Below are 23,880 nucleotides of genomic sequence, written 5' to 3'. Positions count from 1 at the left end.
AAATCCACGTGGGGGAATAAATGAGCGTATGTACTCTTCATTGATGATGGTTCTTGGCAATGACCTCCTTGCCTTGGTTTCTCTGGTACCCCGGGAGTGCACCCATGGGACCATCAATATGGACACTGGATGGTAACTGTCCATCTACTTGTCTGCCTCCTCAGGAGGCTGTGAGATCTTTCAGGGCAAAAAGGTGTCAATGCAATGACCCAGGCCTGGAATGTAGTAGGCGCTTGGCAAACACATAGAAGGAAAAAAAAAGAAAAATGTTGGTGCATGAGGGCCTGTCCTAATATTTTCTGTTGATAAATCTTAGTAGGCAGCAAGATTAACAGTTACTCTGACCCTAAGTAAATCCATTACCAATGGCGATATCTACGATTAATGGCAACACCTACATGTTTCCTACATGAAACAGACGACAAGAAGAGAGGAGAGAATGGTTAAATGAACTAAAATTCCACACTTCAACTTGCTTTTAGCTGGTGTCCCTCATCCCCACATCAGAGGAGGTTTTAAAAGATGCCCAACTGTCTTAAAAGATCTTGAGGCTGAGGAAATGGATACTAGTCAGGAAAATCATTGCTTGTGAGCTAGAGGGTGAAGAAGATGTGTTTGCAGTGAATTAAGGAAACTGGGCCCACACTGCAATTTCCCCTGTCTCAGTGTTCAAAGTTAACATCATAAAAAACAGCCCTGTATGGGAAATTAGATATGGTCCTGTATCAATGTTAAATTTGCAGAAGTTGACAACTATACTGTGATTACATAAAAGAATATCCCAACTCATAGGAAACACTCAATTATTTAGGGGTAACATATCAGACTGTTCAGAAAAATATATTTATATAATGGCAAGAGAACATGTACAAAAGATAAAGCAAATGGGGCAAAAATGTTAACAGTTAGGTAACTCTCAGCAGAGGGTATACAGATGTTCTTTGTTACTTTCGTGCAACTTTTCTGTAAATTTGAATCAGTCCCCAAGGAAGTTTTTTTTTTTAAAGGAAAATAACAGCTCTTTAAGAGCATTAAAGGGCACTATTAACAGGTTTAAACTCTCCCAGTGCACCTGCCCTCATGGAAGAGTTATTCTGGCAGTGCCCACTGTCCCCTCCGGCGATCCCTGAAGTGGGGACCTCCTGTGTTTCCCCTGGGCTCTAGCGCATAATAATCACAATGGCATTATTTGTTCTAACTGCCATCATCTGTGTCTGCGTTCCCCTGCCCTTACTGTCTGCCTCCAATTACTTATTGTTTTTAATTGAGATATAATTCCCATACAATTTACCCTCCCTTTTAAAGTATATAATTCAGTCATTTTTAGTATATTCACAGGGTTGTAAAACCATCACCACTATCTAAATCCAGAATATTCTCATTGTTCTCCAAAGAAGTCCTGCACGAATTAGTCACTGCTACCCACTCCCTCTGCCCCTGGCAACCACTTTCTGTGCCTATAGGTTTGCCTATCATGGACATTTTATGTAAGTCATACGACAAGTGGCCTTCTGTGTCTGACTTCTCTCACTTGGCAGAATGTTTTCCAAGTTCATCCAGGTTGCAGCAGGTATCAGTACTTTATTCCTTTCTATGCCCATATGCTATTCCATTGTAAGATTATTAATTACTTCTTTTTAATGTACTTTTATTCTGGGCAGCTTGTGTATTTTTTTTTTTTTTTGCTTGTTTGCAAGCTTGTTTGCTTGTTTGCACCTTTTTGAAAGGTGCTTTAAATTCTCTTAGAAACAAATCAGAATAGGAAATGACCCATGTGACCCATAGGAAGGAAGAAGATGATCCCTGGGTCCCTCAAAGATTCGACCCCATGATCAAAGTGGTATCACTGTTCCTGTTCTGGCATAGACCTGGGCACTTTAGGGCTCTATTGTGCCTCTGCTACAACCCCACCCTACACACATCTCTCCCCCAAACTGCCCAATGGGGAGATTCTCAGAGGGGTTCCTGAGGGTGACCAAGTTGTTGAGAAGTAGAGCCCTGGAGCATAAGAGCATGAGTGCTACAGCAACATATAAACACACAGATACATGCACACACACAGACACACACACACACACTCATACACATGCACACATATACATATATGCACCCGTGCATACTGGGGCACATACATGCACATGTGCACACATGCACATAGACACACAGCTTTGTGTGCACTCACACATGCCACCACCTGTGGAAGACAGAAATTCAGCAGAGAGGTAGACTCACTTGCTCCCTGTAGTCCCTTTCCAGCTGAAGGAATCCAGTCAAGTTACAGTGAGTAGGTAGTTCCAAGGGCATCTGCTCTCTGTGCAATTCTCATGGGAACAGTCCTTTGCTGGAGGAGACTGGGCACATTCTGTCCTGGGCACTTCTCAGCCCCCACCAGTCTCCTCTGAGTGTGTGTGTGTGTGTGTGTGTGTGTGTGTGTGGTGTGTAAGCCCAAACTTTTTGTTTTGGGCAGAATAGAGACAAAAAGTGGGAAGGGGGATTCTCTCTCCATGCAGGGCTAAGACCTGATCCTGGGGAACACATGGGGCTCCCAGAGGGAGCCCAGAGGGACGAGAATGGAAGAAGAAGAGGCACAAGAAGAACAGGTGTTAAGAGACGGAATGCTTTAAGGGTCAGGAAGGTTGCACGTATGTGACTGATTTCAGGAAGAGTGAGTTCTCGACTATCAAAGGTGATGGAAAAGCCAGTCAGAGATAACAGGGCTGCTTTTCAATAGCCCAAACCCAGAATGGAAAGGTGAGGGAAAATGAATCGTTGTGAACAGATCAGGCTGGAACAGCAGAGTGATGCAAAAATCCAGACCACAAATTTCCTTTCGGTTCTGGTGTCTGAGGAATTGGCCTTCTAGCCACACAGTTCAGAGAAGGCTTGTCGATCCATCAACCCCTCGGGGAGGGATTCTACAAGGGGCTGTTCCAGAGCCCGGAAGCTCAGGCTCTTATGCCAAGATTGCTCTGATGGAAGCATTTCCAAAGTGCTTTTCATTTCCCACTTTTCTTTAGCACGGAGCACTAAATATAATTCAACCTTGACGTGATGGCTGAGATTATCAATGCTGCAGGACAACTTGATTGAGAAATAAAATGTGTCCTGCTCTCTTGGCTTCAGACTCATCACCAAAGAATGATGACAGCTTTTTCTCCCCACCCAGGAGAGCAGCCAGACCTCATGTCCCTGGCTTTGGGGGAGGATTGAGACCTGTGACTTTGAAGGCACTCCTGGACGCACCAGAGAAAAGTGGGACTCTGTAGAGAGTGGGGCTTACGGTGAAAGGGGAAGGGCAGGGTGGAGGATTCTGCTTTCCTGAGACACTCTAAGGGGATGGCCCACTGCTGGGGGTTGAGGGAACAAATACCGGTGGACACAATACTCAGCCCTGCCCGCCCTCACTTTGGGAGCCAGGGCAGAGGTCCTGGTGTCTACATTGGCATGGGGGGAGTGGGTGTTATAAATATTTAAGCTGCCCACCATGGTATAAACTGCATGGGCCTGGACAGTGAGTGGTCTGTGGCAACCATGCTAAATGATATCCCCGGAAGTTTCCTGGACTGTATCATCCATGAGGTTCTTGCACGATGCTAAGATTGGAATGGGGGAATCCTTAAATATGACTGAGATGCATTTCTCCCCACTCCTACTTGTGGGGACTGACCAGGTGTAATTGGATTTGGATAACCAAAGGCAGGTGCACTTACTATGAGTGTGGGCACCGTGGAGATCGCAAACTGCGTTATGATTCCACATGGGGTTGCAAGAGGAGAGGGGGGCCTGCTGTTACCTCGCCTTCCCCCCCTTCCTCCCCACTTCCCCTTGTTGCTATCCTTCTCTACCTTATTTACAAAAAGCTCTTCTGGGCCAGGACCTATCTCCTCTGCAGAGTACGGTTCTCAGGCTTTGAGATAACTCTCGACTTACGCACTCAGAGTTGTCTGCTCACTACCAAGGTCCTACCTATACCCAAGCAGTTCTAGTGGCTGGAAGTCTGGCCTTCTAATAAATGGAGGCTTTCCTCAGTGATGTCCTGTGAGTTAAGGTGATGCTGAGACAGAAGATTCCTCCAAATACCAGGACTGGGGAAACCCTGACTTCATTTAGTCTACTGACCTTTTTTGATTAGCACTTTCTTTTTCTTTTTCTCTTTTTGAAATTTTTTTTAAACTTTATTCAGTTTTGAGAGACAGAGAGCAAGCAGGGGTAGGGCAGAGAGAGAGGGAGACACAGACTCTGAAGCAGGCTCCAGGCTCTGAGCTGTCAGCCCAGAGCCCGATGTGGGGCTCGAACTCATGAACTGTGAGATCATGACATGAGCCAAAGTCAGATGCCTAACTGACTGAGCCACCCAGGTGCCCCGGCACTTTATTTTTCTTAAAAAAAAATTTACATCAGTTGGGATCCTCCAATATTGAGGTATTTCATATAAAAACATGAATTCTCAGCATCTCTTGAAAAGAAAAATGAAATCTAGCAACATAAGACCCCAGGGCTCCATGGCAATGCTTGGCTGGTGCTGAGTAGGGTTGCCCCTGGAATGAAGCTGTGCTACCCAGCTTGTGAAATCACTGTCACTCCCTACAATATTCCACCTTCTTGGCCAGACCCATGTCGGCATAGGAGCTGGCCTCCTAACCCAGATCCTAGAGAGGTCGGCAGTCTTTTCATCTCTCCTTTCATTATAAACTTAGTGTAGAAGGCAGCTTGCCTCTTCCTGCTGAACTTCCAATAATTGCTAATTGCCAGCATCATTAAGTCCACTCTGGTCCCCTCTCCTGATCCCTCCCAGGTTGTTTCTGTCATATTTTCATTGTGAAGGCAGATAGCCAGCTCCTGCACACAGAGTATATGAGTAGAAACTGCCAGGCCAGGTCCTCACCTTAACAGTCCGATTGTCCAGGCCCTTTGTGTGTTCCTCAAACTCCACTCCAACGGTGAAATCCAGGTCATAGTTGCGGAACGTGCTGTTGGTTTTTGTCTTGAAGTTATCGCCGTTTTGATCAATGATCTTTGTCTGAGTCAGACGTACTGCGATCTTGCGGGTGGCAAAATCAATATCTGTTGGCAAAGGGAGTTGTGGAGGTTATGATGTGCTCAGCCAGACTCATTCATTTCTTTAACAAGGCCAAACATTTAGGACCAGAGGCACAGATCATGGGCAGGCCACATTTCTTTGCTCAAATGGAAAAGAAGAGTTGTCTTACACACGGCCAGTTTGGGCATCTCAGTCAATTGTCTGGAAACCTAGGGTCTCTCAGTGCCTCTTCAGGAGCCCTAATAGGAGGGAGAGGTAGCAGGTAGGGCTTACCTCTGAGCTGCAACTCCCAGTGTGTATGTGCATTCATACACATGCACACATACACATGCATGTGCATGCACACACACACACACGCACACACACACACACCGCTCCACCTAGAAGCTCCATTCTATCTATCTGACATTTTGGGTTTCCTCCTAAGAGCTTGCTGAGCAAAAGACTTCATGGTTTAAAAGAAAAAGGACCACTTAAAAATAACCAGTCTAGATCATGGGTAAAAATGGACCTTTTGTTAATAGCCATGGCAGGTAAGGATACATGCAAACTTTCATTAAAAAAATTTTTTTTAATGTTTATTTATTTTTGAGAGAGAGAAAGAGAGAGAGAGAGAGAGAGAGAGAGAGAGAGAGAGAGAGAGAGAGAACAAGCAGAGAAGGGGCAGAAAGAAAGGGAGACACAGAATCTGAAGCAGGCTCCAGGCTCCAAGCTGTCAGCACAGAGCCCAACACGGGGTTCGAACTCATGAACTGTGAGATCATGACCTGAGCTGAAGTCAGATGCTCTACTGACTGAGCCACCCAGGCACCCCAGCAAACTTTCATTTTTAAAGCAGATTGAGGATGTACTTAGCTAGGCTGTTCTGCCTCAGTCATGAGCCTCCAGGACAACTTTAAGCATATTCCAGACAATAAATAGTTGTTCAGAGGTTTCTTTGGTTATTTTTAAGGAAAAGATGAATAGTTGTTTATATTTTTTATTGCAAAAAGTTTAAAACAAAACAGAGAGGAGAATACAAAGAACTACACGCAACCACTATCCAGATTCAATAATTAAGATTTTGCCTCATTTACTCCATTTACATGTTTTCTCTGCCTTGATTTTTTCCCCATCAAATTCTATAGCAGTTCTTTTTATCCCCAGCTTTACTAAGACACAATGAACAAATAAGAATGCATAACTTTAAGTTGTACAATGTGATGATTTGAAACATGTATATGTTGTAAAATGTTTAAGAACAATAAGGCAGTTATTTTTAAAGTTCAGTAAGCATCAGAATTTCCACGAAAACTTGTTCAAAGAGATGACTGGGCCCTGGTCCCATATGTTCCGACTCTGTTAGGTCTCAGGGCAAGCCATGAGTTTGCGTTTCGGATAAACTCCAAGGTGATGTTCATTATTATTGGTCATTGGCCACACTTTGAGTAGTATTCCTATGACAGATTGACAATTGGTACATATGCAGTCTTTGTTTTCACATATATTTTTGATTGAAAACAATGGCAATGGATATTTGAATATTAAGTTTCTCCAGAGAGCCTTCCAGTTATCTTTAACTATATCTTCATTTTAAAACAGGAGTGAAGTTATTAAAAAATATTTTGAAGGAAAACATATTCATTTCTTAGAGACTATTAGTAAGTAAAAGGGAGTGTGCCCCTCAGTGGGGTGTTTCATTTACTAAGCCTTGAATTTTATAGTATGAAGCTAGGTGCAGAACCAACTTTCTCGCCAACCTCTGATTTTGTATAAAATGTCACTGTCCTGTAGAATAGATTTAGAAACAAAGGATAATTCTGGGACTTGCTATAAACATTATTAAACTCTTAGTATCTAGCCCAATCATGTTTGAATCTCTTTATGTCTGTGAATTCTCCAGATATTTTTGGATGTCAATCTAAATTTTTAATTTTTTTTTCAGAAATTCTACCTGGAAATTTTCAGAAACTCTGACATTGATACTGACCTCAAGAGTAAGAACAATTCAAATTCATTGAGTGTTCTTTCTCCGAGAACCCCAGTCCCATCTCTATGGTAGGGGGGTGATTAAACTTGACCCTGTGTGCTGTCTGGTGGGGGATAAATACTATTGAGCCCGTGAGAAAGAGCAGCAGTTACCAACAGTTGAGGAAGCTCCAGTCAATATGGAGAACTAACATCTCTGCTGGCCATACCCCACCCTTTCTGTTGTGCTTCTATGGTAACCAAACATCATGTCCTTTATCCTCTCTTCCCATTTCCTTTCTGACCCATTTCCTTCTGGATCTCTTCACTTACTATCACTCTAAAGGACCTAAACAACCTTGGTTCTAAAGGACCATGAAGGGACTGAAGCTGGCTGGTTGGACTTCACTGTGGGCCAGCAGTTTGACCACAGATGGGAACCCACAACGGTATCACATCTGCATGGGGAAGGGCCCTGGCTGGGATTTTGGAACTGAAATTGTATAGACAGCCTTTATCATAAAGAGAAGAATTTCACCTAGCATTAGGCAGCCCAGAAAGTAAAAGGGTTACATACCTGTATCCTAAGTTGAAAAGAAAAAATAGGTTCAGATTGGCATGAAATGGTACATGAATGCTAGTGCCTTGCTCAAATATTGTTCACGAATATTGGTTGAGAATCTGTCATGTCTAAGAATTCACCAATGGGTCCCAAAGTTAGCTGCCCATCAGGATCATGTGGGAAGATGTAAAAACTACATATTTCTGGGTCTTACCTTAGACCCAGAATCTCTGGGTTTTTTTAGATCTTGGATTTCCTCATAAGGGGATGTCTGGAGAGAGTTCCATGGTGTAAGAAATTTGAAAGCCATGGCTTAAGCACCTACTCCTCAAGCCATAGGTGATGACATGGAGGCTGAGAGAGGTTAAGTGACTTGTCTAAGTATACATGGCTGAAAAAGCAATTACAGGATTTGATAATTGGATGGATATGTGTGGAGGTATCAGGTTGGGAGGAGAAAACAGTGGTTTTCAGCTTTGGAGTCAAGGTGAGATCCAAAAAGTGGGACAGGGGATTAATCTTTTGGGGAACATAGGAGCCAAATTTTAGGTAAGAGGATCTGGGGGCTACACTGTGTGGACCCATGGTAATACTTGGGGCGGTAACTAAGACATGCCTTGAAACCGACCAGGAATGGTGCCCCAGGGTGGAACCTCCCTTGGGAAACCTCACCCAACAAACTCAGGAGATAAGTACCATATTATCTCCATTTTACCAATGAGGAAACTGACTCAGAGAGGCTGTGTCACTTTCCCTGGGTTATATAGTGAGGAAGCAATACAGGTGGAATTTGAACTCAGAATGGCCTGTCTCCAGGGTCAGCACAGTGCTCTACAAGCCTGAAAGCTGTGGGCTGGCCCATCTTGTCAGGTCAGACCATCCTAGATTGTGCACTTTCTGTGGCTGCCCAAATACCAGTAACTTCTGACTGACCCTTCTTTATACTTCCCCTGGAGGCACAAGGACTTCTGGGTCCAGCTAGATGAGACCTCCCTGTTTGGGGCAGTTTATGTTTTCCAGAGCTCTAATGTATTATCTTCACCACATAGCAATGGTTTTCTGTGCCCAGGGTTCTATAAGAAATTTGAGGTGGGTCATTCACACTCCAGCCCCTGGCCATTCTCTGATACCTCATTTAGCTTCAGCTTCATGGCTTATGGAATTGTACCTGGGGACGTCCAAGCCACACAGACTGGAATGAGGCAACAGGATGTGGAAAGAGATAAAGGCTCTCTCCTCTGCTCTTTGTGCTGTGAACACCTCTAGGCCTCTTCGCCAGCATTCACAGATCCCGGGGCATCCCACTGTGTTTGCTTCATAGGTCATTTGGTCGTCAAAAAAATGTGGCCCGTGAGCTACTAAGTTCGGGAAATGAGGAAGTAAAAGCAAGAGAAGCTGGTTTCTACACTGAAGAACTTCACAGAGTCTTCATTCTATGAGAGATACTTTGCAACTCCAACAGTGGGGAGATAGGATGCAGACTTTCCCAGTCTTATGTGGTCGTAGCCCTGTGCTGTGGTGGGACATCTCACCCAGCCGGTCTGGTGCTCCGCAGAACATAATACAGAAAGCGCTAACAACCCCCCAATCTGAGGCATTATCTCAGTCACCTGGGCCCTGCAATTATGGAGCTATTTCCTGTTTAATTTTCACCCTTCAAGGCAACTGCTGGCCTGTTGAGAAAAGACTAAACAGGACCAAGTGTTCAAGTATTTCTGTCTTACAAATTAATCTTTCCTTAAAATTGCTAAAAGCCACTGAAGAATCTTCCATATCTGGTCAGTATAAACACATGGTTGTGGTAGGCAGAGGGCTAACATGTCACACTCCAACTCCTGCTTCTCTCCTTCTATCCCAGAAACAGTCTAGCGAGTCAGGTGACACCTGTGTGTCCAGCTTCAGTGCCATTGCTGGACCCTCGGGTCCAGATCTAGAAGCAGCAGAGAGTAGTGGCCATAAGTGGAGTTATTATTAACTGCATCATGTTGCTTTGAGGATTAACTTCGATGGTGTTTGTGAAGAGTTCTGCTCAGTGGCTGGTGCCTTGTGGTTATGGCCCCGTAACTGGTAGCTGTTGCCATCATTGTAATCATCATTATGAAGCCCCTTGATCTCAGAGGCTGGTGTGCTCAGAGTCCTTAGCATTTTTCTAGATATGCCCGGTGCGTTCGCCCCCTAAATCTCTGCCCCTCTCCTCCCAGCTCTCCAAATCTCCTAAGACCCAGCCCCAGCCTTGCCTTCTCTACTGCTGTTCTGCTCTTTCCTGCCTCCTTCCTCATCTGCTCTTCAGGCCACAGAGCTTTACCCCCAGGAGGCACTACCTGATAGTTTCCTCTGACTTTTTCACGGGGGTGATGGTTCTTTCCTCTGAAGTCTTACCTCTATGAGGATAAGGACAATGCTATCTACTTGCTCTGTGTCCCCAGGATCGGACACAGAGTAGGTGCACCAGAAACACTTCTGGATTGGTTAATAGGCACCCTAGTTTGGGACAGTGGTTCTCACAGTGAGGTCCCTGGGCCAGCAGCTTCACAGCACCTGGGAACCTCTTACAAATGTAAATTCTAGGGCTTGCACTAGACCTGGGGATTGGGCCCTGCTTGTTTTTACAAGACTTCCAAGTGATTCTGTGCCTGCTAAAGTTCAGAACTACTGGTATAAAAGAGTGAGGGTCAAATCCAGGTATAAATCCTGGTCCAGATTTCCCAGCTATGTGACCTCAATGAAGTCACTTTGCCTTTCTGAGCCTAAGTTTTCTCACAGTAAAATGGGGAAAGAATGCTCATCTCGTAGGGTTATTTATGTAAGGTTTCTGTTAAAATGATGGTAAAATGCTTTACAGAGTAGTAATGAGTAGTAATAGATGCATTGGCCTCTACCCCTCAACCTTTCCTGTTTAGGTGAAACAGTGGCCAGATCAGCATTCAGTCCAGGGCGAAATATTTGGTTCATGTTTCTGCATCTCTGCTCCATGGTCCAAGGGCTCTGGACTCTGAAGGAACAGTCAGAATGGTGGCTTATCTACTCTCTCACTAGCATAGGCCTGGCTTGTCACATAGGAATTCTAGCCAGCTTGGCCAAACATTTGTCTACATGGGCCAGTTTCCTCACTGTGTAGTTTGGCCAGTGGATAGAAACAACTTTAGCTCTTGCTCCTGAGGTCCATGCTGTTCTAAACCCTGGTGTTGGAGCCGTAGTTAGGAGATGAGAAAGAAAACCACAGACCAGGTGTTAACCAGGTGAAACAAAGGGGAAGGCTCTGGGCAAAAGGACTAAGGAAGAATTGGGAATTACTGAGAAATTTAGAACAGCAGTGTTCCTCAGAGAGGATGTGGAAATCAAGGCACAGAGAATTTACGTGGTGGGTTCAGAGTGACCCAGCTGGGACAGAACTCCTGACAGCTTGCCTACAAATACAGTCCGTTTATCGTTCACAACTAAGGCTCCTCTAACAAAAATTATTGCTTGTCCCTGGTTGCCTAGAAAGGTAGATCACAGCTAAAAATGCCTATTGCTGACAGAACTGGTTTGTCCTGGAAACACCACCCCCCGTCAATCTTTCTGACCAGTGCTAGGGGAATCTTTATCAGGGGCTCTATGCAAATGGAATCAAGCATTGCTGCTTCTCTAGACTGAAAAATGACTCGGCCTCTTGGCCACCCTTTAGCATTTGCACAGGCCAGTTAATCATGTCACCTCTGCTCCACCCCAGGGAAGGGAACCAAGTGTTCTGTTGGTAGATTCGTGATATTTCTAATCAAAAGGAAAGGTTCAACTGCAGCTGTAGAATACACACGCACACACACAGATTATAAAAACACTTCCTCTTTGTACTTTGCAGAGAAAATTATTTTCCTGATATGGTGTTTTAACATCAGGGTTATCAAGTATGTTTTATCTGCTTTTCTGGATTAAAGGTATCTTCGAGCCTGATTTATAGCCAGGTGAAATGAATTTCTATCTCAGAGGAAAAGGTCCAAAGGCAAGCTATTTCTGAATAATATATGTGGCTTGTAGCTCCTGCAGAAGAAAACAACACTGAAGTGACTTTATTAAAGCATACTTTCCATAACTGCATTTTGAACAATGCAAGCCATAAAGTTGAAATATGAGTATACTACTCACCATTAAAATGCTTTGTAATATGCTTGCGCAAAAAGCTAAAGTTGCGGGCTAAAAGGGCAGGCACTCTTTGTAAATTAAAGAGAGAGATGCACACATATTCATCATATGAAATCTGAGACCCATTTCAAGGGCAGCTTCGATGGGCTTCAAACCTGGACTTCATTCTCAGATCATCAGCCCTCTCAGGCAACTGTGGGGAGAAGGGTGCAAGAGCAGTCTTCTCCGCATCTTCATACCATTTCGTCCTCCAGATAACACATTTAGAGAGAAAGTGAGCTGCCCCCCTGTCTGCCTCTTCCTTTCTCTCATGGGCATCTCCAAATATGTTTAAAACCTTTTGTAGCCAGCAGAGGCAGGCTGGAGACCTTGGGATGCCTCCCTGCTCCCCCGGCACGAGTTTACCTCCCCACCCATAATCTAGTACTCACGACTTGGTTGGGGGCAGGGTGGAGGTGCTGCCATTACAACCTAGAGGAGAAGAGGCTCTTGCTCTCCTAGGGGAAGATGCTAGGAAGAGGCTGAGCTTATCTTCACTGGGGCTTTTCTACCCCCAGCACTCTCTCTGTTTAAAAGTCCAACCAGTCTTTGCTTCAAGTAAAGGCTTTGGCAAGGTGTATAACTTCTTTGACTTAGGACCACCAGCAGAAATCCAAATTTTGTGAAATTAACTCCTTGGGTCATCAGACATTTTTTTTCTTTCTCTCTCTCCCTCTCCCTCTCCCTCTCCCTTTGCCTATCCCTCATTTGTTAATTAATTTCTACCCAGGGACTCTGAGTAACCCAGTGTTTCTGAGCGTTCTGACTACCAGTGAGCTCCTCCTCTGCTATCCACATGCTTAGTACTTGTACCTAGAATAGTGCCATGGAAAGAGCTTGAGAGATGGAAGCAGGCAGATTGGGCTCTTGTCTGAGCAACATCATTTCCCAACCACAGATGACCCTGGGGAGGTCCTTTCACTTCCCTGGGCTTCAGATTCCTCATTCCATGAAATGGAAAACATTTCTTCCATCTTGATCCCTGACTATACCCTGAGCTCTAGATCTTGCGTCAATATGCCAATTTTAATACTCCAGCTGGATGTGTAACGGGCATGTGAAATCAAAATATGCAAAACAGAACCCTCAGTGCATTCTGCCCTGCCCAGTACCCCTAACCAAACTCACGCCTCCCCCATGTCTTCTCTATTTCAGCCTATGGGATCAGCATCTTCCCAATTGTTCATCCCTAAGCCTGGGGCCATCTTCATTTCCCCCATATCCTCTGGTTTCACAGTCCCCTAAAAGCCCTGTTGGCTTTATCTCCAAACTGTATGTTGAACCTGTTCTCTCTTCTCCAGACCCCTGGGCACTACTAGCCCAAGCCATCATTACTTCTTGCCTGAACAACACAGTGGCCTCCTAGGATGGGCCTCCCTACTTCTAGTCTTGCCTTCCAGTGAGTCATTCTCTACACTGTAGCCACAGTGATCCTTAAAGAATATAAATAAAGTAGATTGTCCTCCACCACAATGTCTAAACTTCTCTTTGTTTGCCACTTCCCAACACATCAACCTTTGTGTTTCTTGAACACACCCAGAACCTCTGCACCTGCTGTCTCCTGTACCTGGGACGCTGCTTCTTGGCATTTGAGCCTTGGCTCACCTGTCAGCTCCTCAAACAGCTTTCTCTGACCACCCATCACTGTTCACCCAACAAGTCCTTTTTGTTTTCTTTAAAGCACTTACCTACTTTATTTTCTCTCACGGCCACTAGTGTGTACATTCCTCAGGTGAGAGGGATTTGTCACCTCATTTACCACCATGTTACCAGTGCATAGGACATTTCTTGGCATGTCATAGGTGCTCAATGCATTTGTTGCAACTGAATAAATTACATGAAATAATATATATAAATTTCTAGAATGGTGCTCATCATGGCACGTGCTCATCTCTGATGGTAGACTGTGGCTCTTAAACCATTAGGACAGGATTTGGAACATTGTGGGTATTCAGGAAACCTTTCCTGGCAGAGACAACTCAGGTGAGGGCTGCTCGACTTCAGCCTTTAAGCTTACCTCCTTTCTGATTGAATTTTCCAGAGACACACTAGGACTTTTTGCAGTAGCCTCTGCTCTTTTAAATCTGTGCATATTAATTTAAATGAAAATTTGGTCTTCATAGGAGATGGGCCCCACCTTCTTTCCCAAGTAAAGAGGAGAACTGGATTTTCCCCAATATTTACAATTGGTGAACTAAATATTTCCTAGATGTCTAAATTGAACATTAACTGAGCAGTTTTAGGATACAAACCTTCCATTATATGTCCACATCTTTGCTGATTTACATGATGGTTCACTGAGTTACATTAAGGTGTTTCATTTTCCAGGCTCCTTCCCTGCCATGTCACCACCCAGTAACCAAATCTAGTCTATTTCCCACTCTGGACATCCCCCTGTCTACCTTCTTGGCACTGCTCTTACCATCTTCCCAGGACCATTGCAACAACCTCTTCAGTTCTCTGACAGTTCTGCAGATCTATTCACCCCTGGTTGTCGGGGTGAGCATGGGTGCTTTCTCTCTCTTCTGCAGACAATTCTTCTCCTTGTAGGATGAAGTCCACATGTGGTGGCACACCCCATTCAGGATCTGACCTGTTACCTTTCTGACTCTGTTCAATCCCCTCCATGCACTTCACCCTCTAGCAATACAACTTTTTCTGTTCCCTCTGCCCACACCACATTCTTACTGGCCTGCCCTTTGCACATACCCACAGAACAATGCCTGACTACATTTCTGTGTGGAGCCATTCTCTCCTCCCTTCAAAACCCCACCCAGGACTTAGGAAGCCTTCAGTGACATTGTCCAGTAGCTCCACTCACCACCCACAGACACATCTTGCTGTGGGCTCAAGGGATGGAATCACCTACTGTCTCATGGATGATAGATTGCATTTTTTTAATGGCTGCAACAGTACCTCTCAACCTACAAGCTATTATTGCCATGTGGCTTTAACATTCCTCCCACTGAGAGACGGGTCTATGTACTCTTCCCTTGGAGGTAGGTGGGCTCATGACTACTTCAACCAATAGAATACAATGGAAGTGATGCTCTATGATTTCTGAGCCTGGATCATAAGAGGCCATTCAGCTTTCACTTCCTCTCTCTTTGGATACAGCAAGAATGCTGTGAGGAGACCCAGGCCACATGGGAACACCACGTGTAGATATTGACAGCCCAGCTGAAGCCTCAGCTGCCAGCCAGTACCTACTGCCAGGCACAGAAGTGGGGAAGCCTTTGAGATGGCTCCAGCTTCAGTTATTGTCCACATGCAACGGAATGAAAGCCCCCTAGCAAGAACCTAGCAGGTAAACCTGGTCAGCCCCCAGAACCATGAGAGACAATAATAAAATTACTGTAGTTGTTCCAAGCCACTATATTTGGGGGTGATTTGTCACACTGCAGCAGAAAACAGGAACACCGTTTGTGCACGGCTTTAACTCGGCTGACTACGTAAGTTTGAGCTCCTTGAGAGCAGAGACTGGGTTTGGTTCTGCCTTAGATGGCACAGTCTCTGGCTTCCATGGCTAATGTCTGAACTGTGGTAGAAAAGTCAAGTGATTCCCCATGTCTGGACACTACTGGCCTCACTCCTTGGTAGTTAACAGACTCTCTGCCAGCATTCTCTCACAATGCTGGAACTTCATTTTTAGATAAGCCTTCCTCAGGCTCTCCTTTAAATTAAAGACCACTCCCCCCATTCCCTGATCCCCTGATCCAGGCTGCAGGGGGACCTCAGAAAGCTACAAACCCCTTAGGGTACAAGAGTTTACCAGCTGCTTTCCTTGCTGTCAAGAAAGTCTAAGACCTCAAGAAACACCAGGTGCCTAAGAAGGCAGGAGAGGAGGTACCATTGACCCTTGGCACTCAGTCTCTGAACACTTAGTAACTTTGATGATTTGGGATAAAACCAAAGGTTATTGTGACATGTGATGCTGCTGAAGCTGGCAGCTGAGTCATGTGGGAAGGCTGATGTGTAGAGTGAGTCGCTGGCTAGTGACAAAGCCAGGTTGCCACCCAGACCCACTTCTCAACAGGAATCTCTCTTTCCCTACTGAGCCAGCCACCAGTCCCCCAGAGAAAGCCACCTCCTTGGTGTAAGGGATTAGAATCTAAGAAAGTGATGGTTCTTTAGTAGGAAATAGAGTTATACTTAGTGATATTTCCATATCGGGGGATTTGCAGAGATCTCCACATATGTTCTTCCCAAATGCCAAGGGTTTGAATGCTCAAAAGGGCAAGTTTCCTGACTTGTCAATGTTGGGAAAGCAACCCCTGTTCCGCAGGGTAGGTGTGAGGGAATTGTACAGGTCTGCTGGGTTGCCTGTAGCAGATTAAATTGTGGGGGCAGCCCCACTCAGTTGCTTCCAGGGGATGGTAATAGTGGTGTTTACTTCTCACCTGAATCCTAGAGGGGGCATCAGGGACCAGTCTGCTTAACTGAAAACTGAACTGAGACTCAGTTTTATACCTGAAGTAACATAGGACTTTATTATTTAAGAAAACACAGCAAAGGACACAAAATTGCTTTCTGATTATATTCCCTGAGTCTGGCTTGTTCAGCACAGGCTGAGAGCTTGAAACTGCCAAACAGCCCGTGGATAGTACTATTATTCCTACCTGGCAGATGAGGAAACTAGTTCTGGAAAGTTAAAAAATTGGTCAAAGTCAGAGAACAAACCTTATGTGGGCTGGCCCCTCTGGTGTGGTTTCCTCACCTGCATGATCTTGTTCAGAATTACACTTCTGAGCTAAGCTCCAGACCATCTGCCCATGTGTAGAATCAGTCTTCCATTTCTTTTTTTTTAATTTAAAACAATTTTTTAGGTTTATTTATTTATTTTGAGAAAGAGTGAAATGGGGAGGAGCAGAGAGAGAGGGAGAGAATCCCAAGCAGGGTCTACACTGTCAGCACAGAGCCTGATGTGCCTCAAACTCACTAACTGTGAGGTCATGACTTGAACTGAAACCAAGAGTTGGACACTTAAACAACTGAGCCACCTAGGCACCCCTCAATCTTCCATTTCTATTGTCTCTTCAGGACACTAATCTCAGTACAACAGGTGTGGAGCTCTGGAAGGAAGATTTGTGCCTCCCTCCTCCTCCCCCAAGTATTTGAGGTAAAATTCTGACAGCCAAGAGGGAAAAGAAAGCTATTCTGTATTGGAAACATGTCTAAAGTACATGAAGAAAGTTCCAATCTCTATACATCACACAATATGTCAGCTCTCCTTGTTCACTGACAGAGTAGAAATGTTCCTCAATGGAGTATCAATTGATTAAGTGTCCAACTTCAGCTCAGGTCATGATCTCACAGTCTGTGAGTTCGAGCCCCACATTGGGCTCTGTGCTAACAGCTCAGAGCCTGGAGCTGCTTCAGATTCTGTGTCTCCCTCCCTCTCTGCCCTTCCCTGTGCTTGTGCTCTGTCTCTCTCTCTCTCAAAAATAAATAAATGTTAAAAAAAAGAAATGTTCATCAAACTAGAAGTTAATTGCACAGAAAATTCCACAATTCCCATTCTTGGTGAGACTTCCCATCTTCATATCCACATTATTGGACCTCTGACCCCACGTGCAGCCTTAGCAGTGGGGAAATTCCAACCTGGAGCTCCTTATGTGGAAAGTTCTAAAGCTTGAAAAGGTGATGAGGAGGCTCTTGCAGGCTGTTGCCTGAAATAAGCACAGGCAGCCAAAGCTCCCTGCCCAGCGCCTGGCCAATGGCAGCTGCCCCACATAGTGAGCTCCTCCTTCAGGTGTTATATGATTTCTGTCAGCCCATGAGAGATCCCACAAGAGAGTCAACTCAGGACACACATTGATCAAGCTTTTGGCCTGGAGTCCAGTTCAAAAGCCAGGTAAGCAGTGAGTTGTTTGACCTGTATGCCAAAAGCCACTCCTAGCCTTCTGTGGGTCTCATATTCTCTAGAATAACAAATTTAGCCACTCCTTGTCTGCTTCCCCACCACAAGCCTGCCACAAGAGCAATGCAGGGTCATTCATGGATAATATCAGGTCTAACTGGCTATCTAATAGATGGTGATCCAAAGCGGGAGAGCTACTGTATTTATCTTGTCAAGTTTGATTTTACTCCATGTGTGCATGTATGTGTGTATGTGTATCCCACATTCATGTATCTTTTCTGTGTGCCAGGTATTATGTTGAGGACATTCCAGACATAATCTCATTTATTATTATTCCCAATTTACAGATGAGGAATCTGAGTTTCAGAATTTCTATGACATACCTATTATTACATAGCTAGCAAATAAGGAGCAAGGCTTACATACAGATCTGTTGAACTCCATAACGGCACTGTCTGGAGGGCCAGACTAAAGTTCTCCCAAAGTGACCCCCCCCTTCCATCCCTGTCCTCTCCCTTACCTAGGGCTTTCATGTAGCCTTCAAAGTTGTCATTACTCTCCATCTCCCAGGTTCCATTCTGGTCCCTTGTCATGGTGATAGCTTCTGGTTCAGTGTGGGTGAATGTTGAATGTCAAGGAGTAGGCTGCAGGGAGAACATGTTGAAATGAGCTACTTTTATAGCCTAGTGACTAGGTTTATGGCTTTGAGATAATAGGTTCAAAGATCGTAAGCACAACCAAAAAAACCTTCCCTTTCCTTTGCAAAGTTCAGCAGGACTATGAGCAACCCACGCTCAAAGTCCAATGTGGCCACATGGGTGCCCCAGTGACCTATACCATATGCAGGGGTCCAGAGAAGCCCATTTTTGGATGGCTGGAATCACACAGAGCTCTTGGACCCAAACTAAACACTGTCTGGCATTTGAGGAAAACAAATATTCAGTGCCCACCCCACACTGGGCAGTGCCCAATATACTAAAAGCAAGCCAGACAAGGAGGGAGGACAGATGGAAGGCAGAGGGGCAGTGGGACTCTGCTTCAAGCCATCAGGAGCAAGCTGAAGATCACCTTGACCAAAATAGGGGGCATAGCTGGCATTTGGACAAGGACTCTTAGTTTGGGCTATTTCCCAGATTGGCTGTCCCCAGGGGTGAGAAAATGGGTTGGTTTACTGTTCTGATGCATAGTTCTGATAGATGAGGCCTGAACAGGAGCTGCTATACTGTGAAAAACAGAGATGTGGGCTGAGATGGATAAACCATGAGTCCCCAAAAGTGAGGCCAATTTTGATTATGGCACTAGGGATCTCTAATATATGTACTTATATGCTATGAAATATAAGCAAATTCTGCTTATATTCTGTTTGCTTGTGGTTTGGGGGATGTAAAACAGCACATTTATTTATTTATTTTTAGTAAATATACGAGAGTCAGGAAGACACACAGTAAAAAAATGGCTCAGCTGCTTTCAAAAAACCAATGTAGGGAAAAGGGAAGAGTAAAGGACAACTTCACTACAAATAGAAAATGAGTGAAGGCAGAAGAAGCAGATAGATAAGTAGCATCAGACTTCATTATTTGGTGTCCAGTCAGAAGCTTCTATAAGCTGATCACTTAGCCTTCTAGGTTGGAACAGTAGGTTGGAACCTTTAATCTAAAGGTTAAGATTCAAGGGCCTCTACGTGACCCCTCCTACCTCCAACTGAGTCTCCTATAGGCCTCCTTTGAAAGAAAATAATTAAAAGCTGACCTGGTATGGGAGAGAGTTGGGGGCAAAAATGAGGTTGCTAATTTCAATAAGCCAGAGATTTTAATTTTAATGGGTGGGCGGAGGCATTCACCCTGTATCAGGTGGGAAGTTGAAAATAAAATGTTTGCATGAAACCAAAACACTGAACAGACTACTCTGTCATTGAGAATGTGAAATAGTCAAAATATTCCCAGAGACAGTAAGAAAGTGTGTCTATTTAGCCTGGGATCTATGTGAGTTAAAAAGAAGTTCTACCCTGCTTTGCCTCTGGTTTAGGGTTTGAGCTTATGCTTCCTGCTAGCCAATGTATTAAATAAATGGAGTCCTGGAGCTTGCAAAACTTACAGGCTGCAAGAATTTAATGTAAAAACTGTCTGGAGGGATACATCTTCAAACGAGGCCAACCAGAATTCCCTGTGATAAAGTCAGCCAAATGTGAGCTCATCCAAAATTGTTAAACACATATGAAAATCCACCAAAAAAGCACACATCAGCAGAAATATACAGTCAAATTAGACTTCTAAGACCTCAGATAATACAAATGGATAATACAAAAACTATAAAATAAGTATTTTATAATGAGAAAAAAATTAAAAGCACTTAAAAACATGAAAATGGATAAAAAGACATTTAAAAATATATTGAAAAATAACCAGAGAGTAGTTATAGAAATTAAAAAATGAAGTCATTAAAATGTGAAAGGTAATACGTGGGTTAAATAGCTGATTAAACACAGCTGGAGAGAGAATTAGTAAACTGGATGATAGAGTTGAGGAAATTCCCAGAATGTTTGTAACATAGAATACACTGGTGGAAACTTAGAGCATCAAAATAAAAATGAAATTCTAAAATCTTCCAGAGAAAACAAAACAACCATATAGATTACCTATAAATAAACAATACAATAATCATCTTGATATCAGACTTCTCAACAACTTTGATGGAAGACAACAATAGAACAATATCTTGCAGTGATAAGGGGAAATACTTTTGACTGAGAATTCTAAATGCAGTCAACTTCATTAAAATATGAGGGTTTTAAAACTAAAATTATTTCACACATTATAGACCCAAACTGGAATCAACCCAAACATTCATTGACAAATTAATGGATAAACAAATTGTGGTATATTCACACAATAGAATCCTACTCAACAGTAAAAAGGAAAAATCTCCTGATACACTGAATGATGTGAATGAATCTCATAGGTATTATGCTGAGGGAAAGAAACTTGACACAAATGGTCATATACTGCATAGTTTCACTCATAAGAAACTCCAGAAAAAGGATCTAATCTACAGTGATAGAAAATAGATCAGTGATTTGGTGAGTACAAGAAGAGAAGGTGGGGCTAGGAAAGGACACAAGGGAAATTTCTTGGAGAGGTAAGATGGAAATGTCTATAATTCATATGGTGGCTGTATGACAATCGCTAAAACTAAAACTCTGCAATTTGTATCTGTTCCTTTCTATCGTATATAAATTAAACTTTAATTTAAAAATGAATAAAACAGGGGTGCCTGGGTGGCTCAGTTGGTTGAGCGCCTGACTTCAGCTCAGGTCATGATCCCATGGTCTCTGAGTTCAAGCTCCGCGTCGGGTTCTGTGCTGACAGCTCAGAGCCTGGAGCCTCCTTCAGATTCTGTGTCTCCTTCTCTCTCTGCCCCCACCCCTCCACTCTCTGTCTCTATCTCTCTGTCTCTGTCTCTCTCAAAAATAAATAAACATTAAAAAATTTTTTTTAATGAATAACACCATTTTTACTCATGGGCGCCTGGGTGGCTGAGTTGGTTAAGCATCTGACTCTTGATTTTGGCTCAGCTCATGATCTCAGGATTTGTGGGTTTGAGCCATGCCTTGGGCTCTGTGGCTGATAAGGTGGAGCCTGTTTGGGATTCTCTCTCCTTCTTTTTCTGCCCCTCCTCCTGCTTACATGCTCTCTCTCTGTATCATAATAAACAAATAAACTTTAAAAAAACTATAAAAAACATTTCATTCATGTATTCATTCATGATTATTTTTGCAAAAAAGATTTAGTAGCATCTCAAACTAAAATCCCATATTATACCCACATGGGAAATTAGCTGATTGATGTGTGTGCTAAGGAGGTTATAATTATTGATTGACTAGATGGTTGTAAGAAATATAAGTTTAAATATTATCTGAGGGGTGCCTGGGTGGCTCTGTTGGTTAAGCAACTGACTCTTGGTTTCGGCTCAGGTTATAATCCCACAGTTCTCGCAAACCATAAGATCAAGGCCTGTGTTGGGCTCTGCACTGATAGCAGGGAGTCTGCTTGGGATTCTCTCTCTCCCTCTCTCTCTGCCCCTCCCCATGCTTGTGCACTCTCTCCTTCAAAATAAATAAATAAACATTAAAAAACATTACCTGTGGACACCTGGGTGGCTCAGTCAGTTAAGCGTCCAACTCTTGGTTTCAGCACAGGTCATGAACTCATAATTTGTGAGCCCTGTGTTGGACTTTGCACTGGTAGTGTGGAGCCTGCTTGAGATTCCCTCTCTCTCTCTCTCTCTCTCTCTCTCTCTGTCTCTCTCATGCTCCTAGCCCACTCATACTGTCTCTGTCTCTTTCAAAATAAATAAATAAACTTAAAAAAATATTATCTGAAAAACTTAGGAGAAACCTCTAAGGAAGTGGTTCTCAAGCCCTACCAAGGGTCAGATTTATTTGTAATCTCATCCCATGGGCACACAGAGATAATAGCTACATCTATGCAACTAACTGTGAAAATGACCTGAACTCTGGCAGAATAGACTTCCTACTTAATCTTAGGTAGAAAGTCATGTTGAAAGGGGTAGGAAAGGTAGAGAAGTAATTGGGAACATAGCTCCCCCAGTGAGACTAACTACAAGTGGGAAGGACATCACAGACATAGAGAAGTGAGAGGGTCAGACCCCATACCAGGCACCCCTGGCCCTGGGTACCTGCATTGGGAAGATGAGTCCCTGTAACATCTGGCTTTGAAATCCAGCAGGGCTTAACTTGAGGATCTTTAAAAATCACTGGGGGTTAACTCCAAGAACTTTAAAAATCAGTGTACTTAACTCTGGGAGAATTGGAAGGTGATAGGAAACTGAGTCCCTGCCATTAAAAAGCCAGCATAATAAACAACTCAGCTCAAGACACAGCACAAATAAAGCAGTTTGAAAATTACCTGTGTTAGACATGAAGGAGATTTATTGACTAATCTTAAAATGTGTGCTGGTGAGGCAGGCATTTTTAGGAGACATCTCCAGGAAGAAAAGAATTTCTCTTCTTCTCCTCCAGTCTAGATGGCCTGATGTTTGTGGGAGCTAGAGCTAATACTCTCCATCTACCCTGCTAGCCTGTGAGCCCTGCCCCTGTGTTTCCCTGCAGAGCCCACCATGCCCAACCTGCTAGCTTCTTCAGGTATCCCTCCAAAACAGCTCCTGTCCTTTGAGACTCTGTAGGCAACTGTGGCCAGGACTGGTGCCACTCCAAAGTGACTCCTGCTCTGGGGAGGGAGGAAGATAATTCTATGCACCAGCATTGCAGTTGTAGCAGATGGGCCTCTTACCTGACTGTCCAGAGAGCAAGCCCTGCCCTTTGTATGCCTGCAGCTGTGGCAGAGAGGCTAAGTGCAAACAGCTAATCTGACTGCCAGCCCCACCCACCAACAAGACCTCAGCGACCTCAGACAGGACTCTCAACAGGGACCAAACCCTGCCCAGTATGCCCATAGCAGGCAAAGCAGGTCATTGAAGCCAGTTGGGCTGAAGGCAATTACAGTTTAGTCTCAAGAGGAGGATGCATGCAGCCCACGCAGAGGATACTCCTGAAGTGCCTGGTTCTGGTGACCAGAGAGGATTGCACTATATGGCACCACAAGACCCCTACTTCACAAGGCCACAACTTTCAAGACTAGGAGATGTAGCTGACCTACCTAATACATAGAAACAAACACAGAGAGACAAAATGAGTTGACAGAGGAATATCTCCCAAATGAAAAAATCAGACAAAGTCACAGTAAAAGAACTAAATGAAACATCTTAAGCAATATTCCTAATAAAGAATTCAAAGTAATAGTCATAAGGATACACACTAGACTTAACAGAAAAGTAGATGAGCACAATAAGAACTTCAACAAAGACAAAATATAAAAAATAACAAATCAGAGCTGAAGAATTCAATAACTGAAATTTTAAAAATACAGTGGAAACAATTAACAGACGATTAGAGGACACAAAGGAATGGGTCAGTGATCTGGAAGACAGGATAATAAAAAGTAACCAAGGTGAACAGGAAAAAATAATAATAAAGAATGAGAATAGATTAAGGGACCCAGCAATATCATCAAATGTAATAACATTCACATTAGAGCCATCCCAGAAGGAGGTGAGAAACAGAAAGGGGCAGAAAACTTATTTGAAGAAATAATCAGTGAAACCTTCCATAATATGGGGGAAGGAAACAGGCATCTTGGGCCCAGAAGCACAGACAGGCACTAACAAGATGAACCCAAGGAGGTCCGCACCAGACACACAATAATTTTAAAAAGTAAAAATGACAAAAATTAG

At 43.8% G+C, this 23,880-nt stretch overlaps 1 protein-coding gene across 1 annotated transcript in view; it reads right to left on the bottom strand.

Moving 5' to 3' along the window:
• The window catches only part of RBP2 (retinol binding protein 2), a 38,341-nt gene that overhangs the window by 4,666 nt on the left and 9,795 nt on the right, over positions 1-23,880 (bottom strand). Inside the window, exons 2-3 of the mRNA XM_027061732.2 lie at positions 18,092-18,215; positions 4,886-5,064 (exon numbers count right to left, since the gene is read on the bottom strand). Coding sequence (XP_026917533.1) covers positions 4,886-5,064; positions 18,092-18,164 — 252 coding nt within the window. The 5' untranslated portion in view covers positions 18,165-18,215. The remainder of the gene's footprint in view (positions 1-4,885; positions 5,065-18,091; positions 18,216-23,880) is intronic.

This window comes from Acinonyx jubatus, chromosome C2 (assembly GCF_027475565.1).
Source record: "Acinonyx jubatus isolate Ajub_Pintada_27869175 chromosome C2, VMU_Ajub_asm_v1.0, whole genome shotgun sequence".
Taxonomy (NCBI): domain Eukaryota; kingdom Metazoa; phylum Chordata; class Mammalia; order Carnivora; family Felidae; genus Acinonyx; species Acinonyx jubatus.
This window is presented reverse-complemented; position numbering and strand designations above follow the sequence as displayed.